At 40.3% G+C, this 18,866-nt stretch overlaps 1 protein-coding gene across 7 annotated transcripts; it reads right to left on the bottom strand.

Moving 5' to 3' along the window:
* Positions 1-128: 128 nt before the first annotated feature.
* On the bottom strand, positions 129-18,866 carry LOC128625751 (zinc finger protein 471-like). Of its 7 annotated transcripts, none has more exons than XM_053671989.1 (6): positions 18,502-18,720; positions 16,804-16,893; positions 14,313-14,439; positions 10,324-10,416; positions 8,211-8,359; positions 129-517 (listed from the first exon to the last, which is right to left on the bottom strand). In XM_053671989.1, the coding sequence occupies exons 2-6, from the start codon at positions 16,834-16,836 to the stop codon at positions 458-460; spliced, it is 462 nt and encodes a 153-aa protein (XP_053527964.1). In that variant the 5' UTR covers positions 16,837-16,893; positions 18,502-18,720; the 3' UTR covers positions 129-457. The 7 variants fall into 7 exon arrangements, with proteins under 7 accessions (XP_053527964.1, XP_053527965.1, XP_037023925.2 ...); XM_053671990.1 differs by lacking the exon at positions 129-517 and adding an exon at positions 3,142-5,022; XM_037168030.2 differs by lacking the exons at positions 129-517; positions 18,502-18,720 and adding an exon at positions 18,800-18,866 and having other exon boundaries at positions 3,142-8,359.

Below are 18,866 nucleotides of genomic sequence, written 5' to 3'. Positions count from 1 at the left end.
CATCATTGAAGTTACCCATAATGTTACACTTAAAAACCCAAATTATGAGGTATACATTATACTTTATAATGTATATTATAATCTCAATGTTATTATCTCATTTTAATAAAAAGAATAGCTCTGTATACAGATACGTTGACCAAAATGTTACTAGTGGTGGGGTTCTGATTTTCTTTGCAACTCTGTATATTATCTTAATTTAAAAAATAATATTCATTTTCCTCAAACTTTTTCTACCTTGGGTGGCTCCTTGGTGTCATTCACTGGTCGTCTCAGAGAAGGCTGCTCAGCCTCCCAGTCACAAGTGTCACCCCACATGACCTTTTAAAATCCTCTACATAGCATTATCCGGAGTTAGTTCTATTCATTTAGAAGAACACGTCATAGGCGTGCCAGATGGGAAATGTGTTAATGAAAGCCATCATTAATAAACAAAAAATGAAAAAATATCCTCTAATCATCTCAAATATCTTCTCATCTCATGAGAAAAAGGCATCTGATAAAATCCAAGATACACCTGTAATTTAAGAAAAAAATGCTTGTTAAACTAGGAATAACTTCCTCATCAGAATAAAAAAATAAAATTGTTCTAAACCTCTAATACTTTCATTCGGCTTCGGTTAAAATTATGCTTTTTTGAGGTTTAGGGTAGAAAGAAAAAGTGCCAACTGTAGTTCTGTGAATGGAAACCAATATAACAAACTTTGTCTTTTATTGTAAAGAATATTTATTCTTAACATACTATAAAAGTAAAATGGGAAAAAAAGTCTCAGCCCAAGAGTTTAAGTCTTTTTTGGGTTATGTTTTTATGAATCCATCTGAAAGGCAGTAGAGTGAAAAAAATCTGACTTCATCTAACTGAAATACTCAGAATGTGAAATAAAAATGTTTTCTTTAAAAAAAAATCAGTGAAGAGACTTCTGCCAAGATGGAGGCGTAAGTGGAAACACTGTGCCTTCTCACATGACCAAGTTTAAAAACAACAAAGTTTTAGCAACAAAAATGCAGCCAAACCACAGAAAATTGAACTATATGGAAGTCCAACAACAAACCATTCAGCCACACCAGAAAGAGAGGCAGAGCCAGCAGCAGAGTGGGGTCGGGCAGGAAAGATCCACTGGACTGACCCAGGCGAATGGCAGCCTTGGGCGGATCCCAGGTGTGAGGTAGCAACGGGCAGACCCACTGAGGGCAAAAAGCGGCAAGCTGATCACTGTCACACATCCAGGCGTAGATAAACCAGGTGAAGGAGCAAGCAGTGAGACAGACCGAGCAGGCCCCAGAGGTGGGAAGCACCAGAGGGGATCGCCATTGTCCATCTCTGACCCTGCCTCCACATACAGCATCATAACCCAGCGACCTGGGTGGTTCCACCCTGGTAAACACCTAAGGTTCCTCTCCTCATATGTAACAGGCGCAAACAAACAAAACATGGCTCAAGAACTCAAAGCCCCAGAGCTGATAAATCTAGGCGAACAAGAAATTGCCAACCTATCAGATGCATAGTTCAAAACACTGGTGATTAGGATGCTCACAGAACTGGTTGATTTTAGTCACAAATTAGAGAAACATATGAAGGCTAAACTAATTGAAATGAATGGAAATGCACAGGAAACCAATAGTGATGGAAAGGAAACTGGGACTCAAATCAAAGGAGTGGACCAGAAGGAAGAAAAAAATGACCAAACAGAAAAGGATGAAGAAACAAGAATTCAAAAAACTGAGGAGAGGCTTAGGAACCTCCAGGACATCTTTAAACGCTCCAACATCCGAATTATAGGGGTACCAGAAGGGGAAGAGGAACAGCCATGAGTGGAAAACTTATTTGAACAAATAATAAAGGAGAATTTCCCCAATCTGGCAAAGGAAATAGACTTCCAGGAAATCCAGGAAGCTCAGAGAGACCCAAAGAAGTTGGACCCAAGAAGGAACACACCAAGGCACATCATAATTACATTAGCCAAGATTAAAATGAAGGAGAGAATCCTAGAAGCAGCAAGACATAAGGGGACAGTCAGCTACAAAGGAGTTCCCATCAGACTGTCAGCAGATTTCTCAAAAGAGACCTTGCAGGCAAGAAGGGGCTGGAAACAAGTATTCCAAGTCATGAAATTCAAAGACCTACAACCAAGATTGCTCTATCCAGCAAAACTTTCATTTAGAATGGAAGGACAGATAAAGTGCTTCTCAGATAAGATCAAATTCAAGGAGTTCATCATCACCAAGCCCTTATTATATGAAATGTTGAAGGGACTTACCTAAGAAAAAGAACATTAAAAAGATGAACAGTGAAAGGATAGCAAACTCACAGTTATTAACAACCACACCTAAAACAAAAGCAAACTAAGAGGACAGCTAGATCAGGAGAAGAACCATAGAAATGAAGATCACATGGAGGGTTAGCAACAGGGGAGTGGGAGGAGGAGAAGGGGGGAGAAGGTACAGAGAATAAGTAGCATAGACAGTAGGTAGAAAATAGGGGGGAGGGCAAGAATAGTATGGGAAATATAGAATCTAAAGAACTTGAGACACGTGGTCATGAACTAAAGGTGGGGCCCTGGCTGGTGTATTGACACCAGGCCCATGCTCAACCCACTGATCAGTGGATTGATCAGTGGATTGAGCATGGGCCTGCGAACCAAAAGATGGCGGTTCGATTCCCCGTCAGGGCACATGCCTGGGTTACAGGCCAATTCCCAGCAGGGGCCAGTTCCCAGCTGGGTGGGGATGCACCAGAAGCAACCATACATTGATATTTCTCTCCTTCTCTCCTTCCCTTCCCTCTAAAGATAAATAAATTTAAAAATTTAAAAAAAATAAAAAATAAAAAAATAAAAAATAAAAAAAATAAAGGTGGGGAATGGTGGGGGAGGGGATGTGCAGGGGAATGAAGGGGGGAAATAGAACAACTGTGATGGCACAATCAATAAAATATATATTTAAAAAATTTCAAGCATTGCATAAAAAAAATCACTGAAGCCATAATATTGGTAGGCTAAATAGAAAATTGGTTAACCTTCATCCATAGCTATCTCAAGCAATGGAGTCTTAGTTGGCAGGGTTCCTTAAGGTTTCTTGGGGTTTAGAGTTATAACATCCCAAATTCTCCCAAACCCTCATTTCAGTAATTACAATGGTAAGCAAAATAAAACTCAATGCCAGTGAGTTTTATTGGCACTGAGACATTTAGCAATCATACATACAGTGCTACAAGGAAGACATCAACTAGACAACTATATTACAAACATGGCTGCATTCTAGTTCATGCCTTAAAGCGAAAATTTTAAGCTGTCGTTCTTTCTTTCACTTTCTATTACCCAATTCCATATGGACAGGCATCACACATATTCCTTAGATTGGCACATCTTGTACTCTACTGGTTTAAGGCAACAGTGATCTAGACCACAGCTGACTGTCGCTATCAATGCATGCTTTCCTGACATGAAGTAAGATTAGGACCCTAACAACTTTTGCTCCATTCCATCGAATAACAAACTTTAATAATAATCCATATTTTCTGAGGATCTTTTTCATGAAACATACCCAATACTACCAATTTCTCTATTGGTTGGGTTTCCTTGATTGACAGCAAAATAATTTAATCTCATTTTAAAAGGAAAAGAAACTACTGGTGAAATACAATCCGGAAAGAACATGTATCAGGCCACCCACGGCAAGCAGAACAGCAGGAACTTATGTACCATCTTTGAATTGTGGCCAAAGGATGTTCGTATCACCTCCCTCCTGTGTACCAAGGAAAATATGTGATTGAATTAAAGTGAACCCTGTACCACTGCTAACATGAGCAAAACCTTATGGAATGGCATCGAAGTGGGTCAAAGTGGCTCAGCAAATACATTTGTGTAAAATTGTGTTTGTGTTTTTTATTTATATTGTAGAGAAAAATAACATCGGATGTATATGCATTTTCATAGTTTTAACTTTATAATTTATATACTTAAAACTACAATATTATGTAAAGACATTAAATTTTCAATTAATAGACTACAAACACTTTCTATGAATATAGAGATATCTTATTCTACATAATCTCTCTTGAACCAATTTTCCATAATTTAAGTTTACGAGTGTTGGACATTATAGCTGTTCCAAGTATTTTACAATTCTGTAATAAATGTGCTTATGTGTATATCTCTGCACTTGTACCTTTTAAGAAGTGCCTAGATGTAGAATTGTTACAATTAATTTTATTTACAATGTTGACAGTTAACAAAGTGGTTTTCCAACAATTTAGCCTCCCAATGTAAAAAACATCATTTCTCACATCTGCAACAGTACTGGATACAGTGGTATCTAGAAGTTAATTCGTTCTAAAAGGCTGTTTGAGAAGCAATTTGTTTGAAAACTGAATCATTGTCATACTCATTCTTTCCTTTGTCACCTGAGAGAAGTGTGACCCATCACACAGGTATCACCATGAAAGGGTTATAAGTTCAAGAACCAAACTTTTGTTCAACAACTGAGACATTTTTTCCACAAACAACATGGCTGACAACTGAATTACTCAAGGTGGGAGATGTTTGAGAACTTTGGTTTGAATGTATTAATCACCCTGTACATTCACATGGGTTGGATGTTAGTGGGGACTTTTAAATTTTGCACTTACCCAGTAATTAGTATCATTAAGGACTTTATTTTATTTGGTTGTTTAAGTTCTTCATGGAAGAGCTGCTAGTTGGTATACTTTGCCAGACTATATCTTATCCTTGCGAGTTTCCAATAGCACTTTTGATGAGGGCTACATCCTTTATGATATACATTTGAACTCTCTCTCAGCTTTTCCTGTACCTGTTAATGTTGCATACAGTGTCTTATACCATGGAAAAGGTTTAAACTTTTTACATGGTCCTACATGTCACTTTTCTTTATGGCTCCTAAACTCTGTGTTCTGTTCACCAAAGTCTTCGTCAACCCAAAATAGTAGAAATATTCCACATTCTGCTCCTGAATCTTCATATTGTGTCTCCTGTTACATCTTTAATCCATACTTAATGCAATTGTCTGTAAAGGATAACATGCCGATCTGACTTTACTTCTAGTTAGAGAACTACTTGTCAAACAAAATTTAAATAATCCATCCCTCCCAATGACACATCAAAAATACCATTTTTGTAATTTACTAAATTCACGGGTTTGTGATCTTCTTCAAAAATTTCTTTGAAGTGCCTGCCCAGTTACTATCCTACATGAATTTCAGAAGAAAACAGTCAGTGCAGAAATATCATACAAAGATAGTGCCTGCAATTAAATGAATGTACAGACATCTATACAACGTTGAAACTTCCAACTAAAAATCCGTGTAGATCTCCATTTATCCCAAGTCTCTGTTCTTCTTCAATAAAGGACAATAATTTTTCTTCTATATATAACTGTAAATTCATCTATAATTTCATTTTATTCTGGGGTTGACCACAGATGAATTAGCCTCATGACAAAAAATGTAGTATTTCAAATATATTTTTCTATACTTTGTAACAGCTTAATTACTGGCAACTTGAAAAGGGGCTATTTAAGTTCTCTATTTCTTTACTTTGAAATATTAATAATATTTTTTTCCAGACTAAATATTTATTTTTCCCAGCAAATTCTAATTCATTGTTCTCGTCTTATCCAGAGCTCCAAACATGACCTATAACATATACTATGCATCAAAGTAGTGACTTTGTTGCAAAGTAGTGACTTTCATTGGTGACTGAATTTCGTCACCAACAGAAGAACACAGCCTCAGACTCATGAGGAACCCACTCTAACTGTGTTACAACACCAAGCTTTAAACATAACAAGGCTAATCCTCATTATCCATCAAAGATGGTGTTTGAGTTCCAAAGCTGTTATGATATCCTGGCACTGATATACTGCCTTCCAGAGTTTCTGTTTTATTAAAACAGACTCTTAAGAATACTGACCCATCATTAAACAAGCACTAAAGAGTCAAGTGCTATGCTAAGCACTTTATATGCATTGACTAGTTTAAAATTTCTTAATAGGCCCTGGTTGGTATGGCCCAGTGGATTGAGCAACGGCCTGTGAACCAAAGGATTGCAGGGTCGATTCCCCATCAGAGCACATGCCTAGGCTGTGGGCTAGGTCCCCTGGAGGGGGCACATGAGAGGCAAGTACACGTTGTTTCTCTCCCTCTTTCTTTTTCCCTTCCCCTCTAAAGATAAATAAGTAAACAATATTAAAAAATAGAATTTCTTGACAGGGTTTTAGGAGAAAAGTAATATTATTACATTTACATTTTAAAAATAGCACTGTGGTGGTAGTGTGAACAATGAATTTCAAGGGAACATAAGAGAATGCAAGGAAACAATTTCTTATACAATTGGAATAGTCCAGGAAAAAGGACTCTGTTTTGGACTAGGGCAATGGGAAATGAAAGAAGTGGATGAATTCCAAAAATATTTGGCAGATATATCCATAGGACTTGGTGGTATAAGGGATGAGGAAAAGCTGGCTGCCTGAGCAGACTCTGTAGCATGAATTTTCTGATGCTGAGCAAGGCATGCACTTTGTCTGAAGGTATTTCCACATTCCTTACATTCATAAGATCTCTCTCCAGTATGGACTCTTCTATGTAGATTAAGGTGTCCAATCTGGCTAAAGGTTTTCCTACATTCCTGACATTCATATGGTTTCTCTCCTGAATGAATTCGGTGATGAACAGTAAGGGACTGACGATGGCTAAAGGCTTTGCCACACACACTACATTCATAAGGTTTCTCACCAGTGTGACATCTTTGATGACAAATGAGGGATGACTTTGTCCTAAATGCCTTATCACAGTCAACACAGACATAGGGCCTTTGGCCAGTATGAAGTCTCTGATGCTGAGCCCGAGATGAACGATCACTAAAAGCTTTTCCACATTCAGTACATTGATAGGGTTTCTCTCCAGTATGAACTCTCTGATGTTGAACAAGGCAGGTAGTCTGGCTGAAGGCTTTACCACATTCATTACACTCATAGGGTTTCTCTCCTGTATGAATTTTATTATGTTGTACAAGGTGTATCCTCTGGTTGAAAGATTTACCACATTCCTTGCATGCGTAGGGCTTCTCTCCAGTATGAATTCTCTGATGAGTGGCCAGCTGTGAACTGATGCTGAAAGCTTTCCCACATTCCTTACATTCATAGGGCTTTTCACCAGTATGAATTCTCAGATGACTAGCAAGGTGTACACTCTGCCTAAAGCCTTTCCCACACTCCTTGCACTCAAAAGGTTTTTCTCCAGAATGCACTCTTTGATGCTGAGTGAGTGATGCGTGATGGCCAAAGGCCTTCCCACAGACATCACATTTGTAAGGTTTCTCTCCTGTGTGAATTCTCTGATGTACAATAAGGGATGAGCCATAGCTGAAGGTTTTCCCACACACATCACATTTGTACGGCTTCTCTCCACTATGAATTCTCCTATGTTGGTTAAGTCCTATGTGATCACTGAAGGCTTTTCCACAGTTGACGCATTCAAAGGGTTTTTCCCCAGTGTGATAATATCTCCAGTGACGAATAAGGGATGTGTTCTGTATGAAAGCTTTCCCACATTCAACGCATTCATAAGGTCTTTTGCCAGTGTGACATCTTTGATGTCGGGCAAAAGAGGAGCCATCACTGAATGCCTTTCCACATTCCTTACATTCATAGGGCTTCTCCCCTGTATGAATTCTCCGATGCTGAGCAAGGTGTGCAGGCTGGCTGAAGGCTTTTCTACATTCCTTACATTTATACGGTTTTTCTCCAGTATGAATTCGTTGATGTTGAATAAGGTGTACATTTTGGCTGAAGGCTTTCCTACATTCTTTACATTCGAAGAGTTTCTCTCCAGTATGTATTCGGTGATGTTGAGCAAGGTGTTGACTCTGGTTGAAGGCTTTTCCACATTCTTTACATTCATATGGCTTTTCACCAGTATGAATTCTGTGATGAACAGTAAGGGATGACCTCTGGGTGAAGGTTTTCTCACATTCGTTACATTTGAAGAGTTTCTTTCCTCCACTGACTCTTTTGTGTTTCTTTATCATGGAATTTTTGGAAAAACTTTTTATATCAGACCTCTGATTAAAATCATTCTCTCCTGCATAATCTAGATGGACACATTTCCCAGAGTTGTTGTATTTATGGTCTATTTCATAAGTAAGGGTTTTTTTGTAAGTGAGTGTTTCTTGTCCAATAAATGACTCTTGACTTACCAGGTGGCCCTCAAAAAAATCTCTAGCTTTCCAGTTTTCTCCAAAAACGCAATGTTCAAGTCCATAGCTTGTAATGCTCTCCATTAACACATCATCATACATGCATGGCTTCAGAGATAATTCTTGTGTCTCATAGCTAGATTCCCAATCTGAAAGACAACAAAAAAGCAAGTGTTTTCTTTCATGGACTATAACAAAGGAAATATTTAACATGGAATAGGTGATTCAAAAATAACGAATCCCACAAAATGTATTACATATGGGCATGTCAACTAAAAAATATGCAAGAAGATCCCAGAGACTGAAAGATCACAGAGGAATGTGAAACAGGTGATTAAGAAAATTAAATGTAACATAATGAGGTAAGTTACCTTCCTCAATTCTCTACTTCTAATTGATCTGCATAATAGCTTAATTATTTTAAAATATGAATATCATCACAAAAACATTCCTACTGATGTTTGAAAACCTCATTCACAACAACCACAAAAATCATATGCTTTGTGATGTCCCTTGAGGTTTAGGTGAACTGGAGTTAACTTTTCACACACAGAAAATAGTACCCCTGTGAACCATGTCTATGTGCTTCAATGCAGTGCACTATTCATTTCTCACACATCTTGAACTTGATGTGACATAATAAAAAATTTTTTCATTCATCTTTTCACTTTCTTTTTTTTTTTTAGATTTTACTTATTTTTTTTACCTTTTATTTTGATTTTTTATTTTAAATATTTTTTATTTATTTTTTTAGAGAGGGGAAGGGAAGGAGAAAGACTGGGAGAGAAACATCAATGTGTGGTTGCCTCTCACACACCCCCTACTGGGGACCTGGACTGCAACCCAAGCATGTGCCCTGACTGGGAATGGAACCAATGGCCCTTCTGTTGGCAAGCCAGTACTCAATCCACTGGGATACACCATCTTTTCACTGTCACTAGTCCAGGAAAGGTGTCACTTCTCAAGCCACATCTTAACAGGATTCCACCATGCGTTCTTCTGAAGATACTAGTTTTATAATAATATGTAGGTTGGCACTACTATTCTTTTTTTGTTTTATATATTTATTCATTTATTTTTAGAGAGAGGGGAAAGAAGGAAGAAAGCAAGGGAGAGAAATGTAAATGTGTGTTTGCCTCTCACGTGCCCCCCCCCCCCCACCGGGGACCTGGCTTGCAACCCAGGCATATGCCTTGACTGGGAATCGAACCGTTGGCCCTTCGGTTCATAGCCCACACTCAATCCACTGAGCTACACCAGCCAGGGCGAGCATCAGTCTTATTAGTTTCATTTTTTTTAACTGACACAGAAGTATCTTTCTTGCCTTGTTATCTAGACAATGTCTTTTTTAAATTGATTTTAGAGATAGAGAAGAGAGAAGAAAAGAGAGAAAGAATGATTTATTGTTCCACTTATTTATGCATTCATTGGTTGATTCTTGAATGTGCCCTGACTGGGGATCAAACCCACACCTTGGCACATCGGACAATCTTCTAACCAACTGAGCTACCCAGCCAGGCCTAGATAATGTCTTGAAAAAGGAATAAATGTGCATAAACATCAGACTCATTTGGTCTCCAAGGCTTAGAAACTCCTATCTTACCTTAACATACCTATAATATACTTGAAACATACCTTAGTACCAGGCATAGTTTAGAAAACTCTGGACTAACTTATAATGGAAAAGCTAAAAAGTGAGGCTGGAGAAGTAGAAAATTGCTCATCACATATGGCCTGATAGAGTTTGCATTTTTCTTATTTGTAATGGGAAACCAAAGAAAGATTTAAAGCAGCAGAGTATAATTGCAAGTAGCACCTACCTAATTTTAGATTAAGAAACCTCCAAGAAACCAAGAAGCTTATATATGTCTCTATGACAAAATGAAAGAGGAGATAGCAAGGAGCCAGACAAAGAGTTTTGCAAAATGGGTTATTACACAGGAGAGCAAGTAGAAGAGATATGAATAGCCTGTGTTAAGGAGTAATATTTCAGCCATCCCCTAGGGCCTGGAAGGCTTGAGGAGACTTCTAAGAGGCATAAATGAGAGGTATCGCCTTTGAAAATGGCTGAGCTGTTACCTAGAAAGGATTCCCCTAGTTGTCCTACACTCACCTGGGAATGAGCTTGTCATCACGCTCTTCACGTCCCAAGGCTCCTTCCCTTGCTCCAGTAAGGAGATCAAATATGGCTTAGAAATGCAAAGTCCTGTATGTGAAAAAAGACATAAAAATTGGCTATGTTTTGGGTATTCCAGAATAAAAGCCAGTTCCTTAATGCTGACAAAAATAACAGGATAGGAATGATTAGGGAAAGGAGTACACCACATTTTTAGGCCATACTACCTAAAGCTTCAGTTGTAGTCTAGTGGAATTGCCAGCAGTGAACTCTATAAAAGTTAGACCATTTTCTAAGGAGTCAGGGGCAGAAATTTAGCCCAGCATTTTTAGAGGATCATCTGGTAGCAGTAAATAAATATTGGAAAGAACCTCTAATGGCAGTTTGAAATTTCAGTCAAGTTAACTGCTTTAAAAAAAAAATCAATACTCTTCCAAGTGTGTAACAGAATCTATAGTCTCTACAATATGTTACATTACCTATAGCATCCAGGATAAAATCCAAAACAGCAGACGTAAGAAGAAAGAGAAAAAAGTGCCTCATACACAGAAGAAAAGGCAATCAGTGGAGATCTAAGAACTAGCACACTGGGAATCTAAAATAGCTGTTATGTCCTGGCTGGTATGGCTCAGTGGAATGAACACCAGACTGTGAACCAAAAAGTCACTGGTTCAATTCCCAGTCAGGGTATATGCCTGGGTTGTAGGCCATGTTCCCAGTTGGGGAGTGCAAGAGTCAACCAACCAATCAATGTTTTTCTTATTCTCTTTCTTCCTCCACTCCCCTCTCTCAAAAAATAAATAAATATACCCCCCCCAGGACTTCTGCCAAGATAGAGGCGTAAGTGGAAGCACTGTGCCTTCCCACACAACCAAGTTTCAAAACAACAAAGTTTTAGCAACAAAAACACAGCCAAACCACAGAAAATTGAACTATAGGGAAGTCTGACAACAATGAACCCCTCAGGCAAACTGGTAAGAGGGGCAGGGCCAGCAGCAGAGTGGGGTCGGGCAAGAAAGATCCACTGAACTGACCCGGGCACGCAACCCAGGCACGCCGGAAGCCATGGGCGGACCCACTGAGGGTGCAAGGCGGCAGACCCACTGAGGGCGGACCGTGGTCACACATTCGCATGCAGATAAACCGGTGAAGGAGCGAGCAGTGAGATAGACCATGCAGGCCCCAGTGGCAGAAAGCGGCAGAGGGGACTGCCATTGTCCCTCTCTGACCCCACCCCCACATACAGCATCACAAACCAGCAACCTGGGTGGCCCCACCCTGGTGAACAACTAAGGATCCGCTCCTCATACGTAACAGGCATGAACAGATCAAAACATGGCTCAAGAACAACTCAGAGCCCCAGAGCCAATAAATCTAAGTGATGAAGAAATAGCCAAACTTTCAGATGCACAGTTCAAAACACTGGTGATTAGGATGCTCACAGAACTGGCTGATTTTAGTCACAAATAAGAGGAACATATGAAGACTAAACTAATTGAAATGAATGGAAATGCACAGGAAACCAATAGTAATGGAAAGGAAACTGGGACTCAAATCAAAGGAGTGGACCAGAAAGAGGAAAAAAATGACCAAACAGAAAAGGATGAAGAAACAAGAAATCAAAAAAATGAGGAGAGGCTTAGGAACCTCCAGGAGATCTTTAAATGCTCCAACATCCGAATTATAGGGGCACCAGAAGGGGAAGAGGAACAGCCACGAGTGGAAAACTTATTTGAACAAATAATAAAGGAGAATTTCCCCAATCTGGCAAAGGAAATAGACTTCCAGGAAATCCAGGAAGCTCAGAAAGTCCCAAAGAACTTGGACCCAAGAAGGAACACACCAAGGCACATCATCATTATATTAGCCAAGATTCAAATGAAGGAGAGAGTCCTAGAAGCAGCAAGAGATAAGGGGACAGTCACCTACAAAGGAGTTCCCATCAGACTGTCAGCAGATTTCTCAAGAGAGACCTTACAGGAAGAAGGAGCTGGAAAGAGGTATTCCAAGTCATGAAATCCAAAGACCTACAACCAAGATTGATCTATCCAGCAAAACTTTCATTTAGAATGGAAGAGCAGATAAAGTGCTTCTCAGATAAGATCAAATTCAAGGAGTTCATCATCACCAAGCCCTTATTATATGAAATGTTAAAGGGACTTACCTAAGAAGAAGAAGATTAAAAAGATGAACAGTGAAAGGACAGCAAACTCACAGTTATTAACAACCACACCTAAAACAAAAGCAAACTAAGAGGACAGCTAGATCAGGAGCAAAACCATAGAAATGAAGATCACATGGAGGGTTAGCAACAGGGGAGTGGGAGAAGGAGAAGGGGGGGAGAAGGTACAGAAAATAAGTAGCATAGACGGTAGGTAGAAAATAGATAGGGGGGAGGGCAAGAATAGTATGGGAAATATAGAATCTAAAGAACTTGAGACATGTGGTCATAAACTAAAGGGGGAGAGTGGTGGGGGAGGTAGTGTGCAGGATGGAGGGGAATGAAGGGGGGAAATAGAACAACTGTAATGGCATAATCAATAAAATATATTTAATGAATAAATAAATAAAATCTTTAAAAACATGGAGGTATTGTATCTATGTTTAATAATGTAAAAATTCTCAGCAGAGAAATACAAACTATAAAAAAGAACCAAGGGGAAATTTTAGAATTAAAAAATACAGTATTTGGCCCTGGCTGGTGTGGCTCTCAGTAGAATGAGTGCTGGCTGGCCTGTGAACCAAAAGGTTGCTGGTTTGATTCCCAGTCAGAGCACATGCCTGGGTTGTGGGCCAGGTCCCCAGTGGGGGACGCGTGAGAGGCAACCAAGTGATTATCTCTCATGTATCAATGTTTCTCTCTCTCTCCCTCTGACCCTCTCTCTAAAAATAAATAAATAAAATCTAAAAATACAGCAAAAATAAAAACAAAATGCATAGGATAAAATTCAACATCAACTCATAATTTTATTTATTTATTTATTTATTAAAAGATTTCATTTATTTATCTTTAGAGGGGAAGGGAAGGAGAGAGGGAGAGAAATATCAATGTTTGGTTGTCTTTTGTGCATCCCCTGCTGGGAACTGGCCTGCAACCCAAGGCATGTGCCATGACTGGGAATTGAACTGTGGTTGTTTGGTTCACAGGCCCGCACTCAATCCACTGAGCTACTCCAGCCAGGGCCAATTCATAATTTAAAAAAATCCCTTATTTAAAAAAAAAGTACAGTATTTGAAGTTTTAAAATTTACTCCATGGGGTTAACAAGATATTAAAGAGGATAAAGAAATAAGTGATCTAATTTGAAAAACAGAAATATTTTACAAAGTAAAAAATCCTTAGTTTCTTGGGCACAATATCAAACATATTTGTAATCAAAGTCCCAGAAGAAGACAGCTGAAAAAATATTTTAAGACTATAAAGGCCAAAAATTTCTCAATTTTAATAAAAGACATAAATTCAGTTTCAGATGCTCAGTGAGTCACAAGTGGGACACAAGGACCCTCTAGAGAACAGAAAGCTAGTCTACCCAATGAGCTGGTCCCAGGCCTGAGAAGTATCCATGTTAGTTTCCCTGATTACAAGTGAAGCCATGTTCACAGTTTGCACTTCAGTGGTTCACTTGTTACATGTTGATAAAAAGATACAAATTTTAAAATTGATATTCTAAATTTAGAGTAATCCAGCTACATTCTTGGTGAACTTTGTTACTGCCTACTGGTGATAATACCGTAGGGAACAAGTGAGCACAGGAGACCAGTAACAGTCACATTATTGCCTGTGGTCCCAATTGCTTAAAAATTATACCAATGGAATATCTGATAATCAAATTCATGAAGTCTGAAATTTCCATTAGTCCCTAAATATCCTCTTTCTTCCCTGATTCTATTCTGACCTACACAATATAAAAATTTTATTCATAACTAAAAATGTAAAGAGCCCCTAAGCATAAATTCTGAATTATGCACAGAAGAAAAGGCCCTCACCCAGCGATACCAGGTTCTGATAGTTCTCCAACATCATACTCCTGTATAAACTCCTTTGAGCGGAGTTCAGACAGTCCCATTCCTCCTGGGAAAAGTCTATTGCCACATCCTTGAATGTCACCAAGTCCTGAAATGACACAAATACATTCTGGATTAAGCAATGTCATGTCCACACATGACTCCAAGCTGAAGTGTTAAGCTGTCCCTACATTATGTTAGAAATAGAACGGGAGAGGAAGACACAAGCTTCAACCTAAGACGGCGCTGACTGAAGTGTTAAACTGCATTGTGTACAACTATACCAACCCATTTCTCGTCACTGGGAAATGTCAACGGGTGGCCACAGGCTTGAAGCAGTAAACCAAGGCTTCAAGGCAGGACCTATACCTATGGTGGAACTTTCAAAAACAGTAACAAAAAGAATATCTAAACTGATGCTTTGCAGATGGTACTCTATAGGATTTAGTGTTCAGGTAAGAACAGCACTGAATTGATATAGGTGATTTTTTTTTTCTTATACAATTAGAATGATACATATATTTCGAATGCAATTAAAAAAAAATCATCACCTGAGGACATGTTTGTATTACTTTTAGAGAGAGAGAAAGGGTGAGAGAAACATCAGTGGCTTGCCTTCCACACACACCCTGACGGGGATGGAACTCACAACCTCTTGATGCACTGGATGATGCTCCGACCGACTGAGCCACCAGGCCAGGGTCTAGAATGCAATTTCTTATGCTATGCCATACCAGAGTAAGCTGGGAAGCAAATGAGGAATCACCCAGCGTTAAACATTGAGATAAACATTGATCAGGTGCCTCCCATACGCTCACAAACTGGGGCTTGTACCTGCAACCTAGGGATGTGCCCTGACCAGGAATCGAAACTGCAACCTTTTGGTGCATGGGGTGATGTTCCAACCACCTGAGTAACCCGGCCAGGGTGAAGTGTGTATTTTTGTACTACAAGATCAAAAACAAGTAAAACTGAAATTAGCCCAGCAACAAAATCAAATACACGCAGGAATTTAATGCAACATGTAGGTGTCGAGCCAAATCAGTGAGAAAGAGATCACTGAATAACAGCTAGTGGGTCAACTGGACAGGCAACTGAAAAAAAAATGAAACTCTGCTTACTTATCATGATAGATTAAATATTTACTATAACTATTTTTTAAAGATTTTATTTATTTATTTTTTAGAGAGAGGGGAAGGAGAAAGAGGGAGAGAAACATCAGTGTGTGGTTGCCTTTTGAGCACCCCCTACTGTGGACCTGGCCTGCAACCCAGGCATATGCCCAGACTGGGAATTGAACCAGCGACCCTTTGGTTTGTAGGCTGGCACTCAATCCACCAAGCCACATCGGACAGGACCATTTACTGTAACAATTTAATGTAAACTCAAATTAAGGTAATTTGAAGCCTTGTCCTCATAGGAAAAATCACAAAAATCAACTCTCAGTTTTTCAGAAACTTAACTGTGACAGGTTTTAGGTGGAAAAATAAAATATCTACATTCCCTAGGGGTAATGGAAGTTTTTCGAAACAAAACACTAACTATGAATGAAGAGAAAACAGTATCTCCCTATACATAGACTGACCCTGAATGAAATGGAAGCTGAGAAGTTACTGTCTCATAAGGGTGGAACTAGGAGGTAAGAGGGAAGATTGAAGATCGTTTAATTTTGTTCTAAGTTCATTTATTAAATTTTGAATTTGGAAAAATTCAGTAGGATGTAATTTTTTAGGTGGACAAATGAGGCTGGGAATTCATATGTAGAAACTTCAAGAATTTAGGGATAGTCCTGGCCAGGTAGCTCAGTTGGTTGAAACATCACCCTGCACAACAAAAGACTGTGGGTTCGATTCCTGGTCAGGTCACATAGTTTGTGGGTTTGATCCCCAGGCAGGGCATATACCTAGGTTGGAGGTTGCATCCCTGATAGGGTCACACACAGAAGGCAACCAATCAATATTTCTCTCTTACATCGATATTTCTTTCCCTCCCTTCCTCTCTCTCTCAAATCAATACACACATCCTGGGGTGAGGGTTTAAAAAAAGGAAGAAATTTAATTTTACAAGAAGATTTTAGGGATATAATTAGAAGTTTGGACAAAATTCAGGTGGAGGGATGATTTTGATGTATTCTTTGAACTGGAGAGGGCTATTTAATGCACATTTAACTTGTGCATTTAACTTGTGCAATAGTGAACTCAGCTCACTATTATCTTACTAAGATCCCTCCATCTATATACGGAACGGAGGGAAATAGCCTTCTTCTGTTCATGATGTGAGAAGAGGAGGTTGTGTGCCTCATCACACCATTCCACTTAACCACCAGGCAGTGTAAGGACAGTGTCCTCTGGGAGAAGTCATCCCCAGACCCTTGGACAAGATGGTTCATCAAGGAATTTCCCAAAGAAAAGAGTCATTACTAAGTCCTAAGAAGTAAGAATGTGTTTCATGGTGGAGAAAGGAAATAACTAACCTGCGGTATAGTTTTCATTAGTTCAACGGTCATTTTCACCTTCTCTTCCTGTCTTCTCTCGGAGAACAGTAGTGTCCTGGGAGGGCAAAGCTAAGGGAAGAGAAAGGATAGTGAGTGAGGCCTGCTCTGCACTCCCAGAATCACCAGCCTAGCATCTGTCTTCCCCTCCCACCTTCCAGCTTTCTCTTGCTCACCAAACTGGGAGATTATGGAGACCTATGGCTATTGAGGGGGGTGCAATGTATAACTGTTTCTCTTATGTTTGAGGTTCAAAATTTAGTGTTTCTTCCTAAAAGTTGCCTTCCCATTCTTTGGACTTATAACAAATAAAAATAGCCCTGGCCAGGTGGTTCAGGTGGCTGGAACATCGTCCTGGCACCAAAAGTTTGTGTGTTCGATTCTGTGTCAGGGCACATACCTAGAGCAGGCTTCATCCCCAGTAGGGGCACTTACAGGAGGCAGCAGATGTTTTTCTCTCTTCCCCTTCCTCTCTTTCTCTTAAAATTTTATTTACTTTTTAGAGAGGGGGGAAAAGAGAGGGAGAGAAACATCAGTGTGTGGTTGCCTCTCCAATGGCCCCCACTTGGGACCTGGCCTGCAACCCAGGCATGTGCCCTGACCAGGAATTGAACCAGCGATGCTTTGGTTCACAGGCGGGTACTCAATCCACTGGGTCACACCAGCCAGGACCCTTTCTTTCTAAAATCAATTAACATATCCTCAGGTGAGGAGTGAAAATAGTAACAATAATAATAGGTGTGCTAGATACTCTACATAAATTATATTCTTTCACTTTATTTTTGAAACAATCCTTTGAAATAGTTATTATTTCCTGTACTTTGCTCTCCCTTCCCACTTTGTGGTTTGACACAGTTTAGAGTTTTAAAATCTGACTCCTAAATTCCAGAGGCCAGAGTTACCCTCCTTTTATCCAAACCCCCACAGGCTTCACTGTCCTCTCTCCTCTCTCTCTGGAACAATGGATCCCTAGCACCCAGTTCTATCACCTTCAGTCTCACCTGTCCTCAGCTCTTTGGTTTCCCCTCCTGCCTGTCACCCAGAACTGAGATGAGGGTATCACCTTCACTTAGGAACTCTAGTTGCCATATGTTTTCTTCTTAATTCCTCAAAATCCTCACTGCAGAGTATATTTACTGCTTTTATAGAGGGAGGAAGGTGGGGAGAAAAAGAGAAACATCAACCCACTGCCTCCCAAACGCGACCGACCTGAGATGTAACCTGCAACCTTTTAGCGCACGGGAGGAGGCCCAAACAAATGAGCCACGGGGCCAGGACTGGTCTCTCACATTCTAATTGGCTCTTTCCATCTGTCCCTCTCTTTTAAAAAATTTTTACTTATTTATCTTTAGAGGGGAAGGGAAGGTTGCTTCAATGTATGGTTGCTTCTCGTGAGTCCCCTGCTGGGAACTGGCCTGCAACCCAGGCCTGTGCCCTGAGTGGGAATCGAACCGCAATTGCTTGGTTCGCAGGCCCGCGCTCAATCCACTGACCTACACCAGCCAGGGTCCCGTCTGTCTCTCTCTTATACACACAATACACCCTGGTCTCTCACACTCAGACACACACACACACACACACACACACACACACACACACACACCGATCTGTCACACTTGGATACACACACACACTTACATAACCGCACAGGCCGGACACACAGACCGTCTCCCCGCTCACCGGTCTCTCAGGTCTGTCTCTGTCCCACACCGCGATCTCTCCCGCTCAGTCTCCCCGGGCCGCTCACACTCGGTGACCAGTCACCCACGTCTCTCACACTCTCCAGCCTCCACACGTTGGCCCAAACCCGGATCAGCCGCGGCCTCACCACCCTAAGACCCAAACACGCTGCGCGTGGGCCGCTGGGAAATGTAGTCGGCTCAGGGACACCAGCTTAGCGGCTCCAGTTCTCGGGCCTCTACCGGCCTTGCCCGGCCCAGCCCTCGGGCTCCAACTCGCGACCACCCGGAGGACCCACCAGTTCCGCCCTGGAGGTAGCTCTCACCGGAAGAACGACAGGCGTCGACGCCCAGACTCTGACTGCG

This window comes from Artibeus jamaicensis, unplaced genomic scaffold (genome assembly GCF_021234435.1).
Source record: "Artibeus jamaicensis isolate MK-2021 breed Jamaican fruit bat unplaced genomic scaffold, CSHL_Jam_final contig_723, whole genome shotgun sequence".
NCBI lineage: Eukaryota > Metazoa > Chordata > Mammalia > Chiroptera > Phyllostomidae > Artibeus > Artibeus jamaicensis.
Note: the sequence above shows the minus strand (reverse complement) of the source record. Positions and strands in the feature narration are given on the sequence as shown.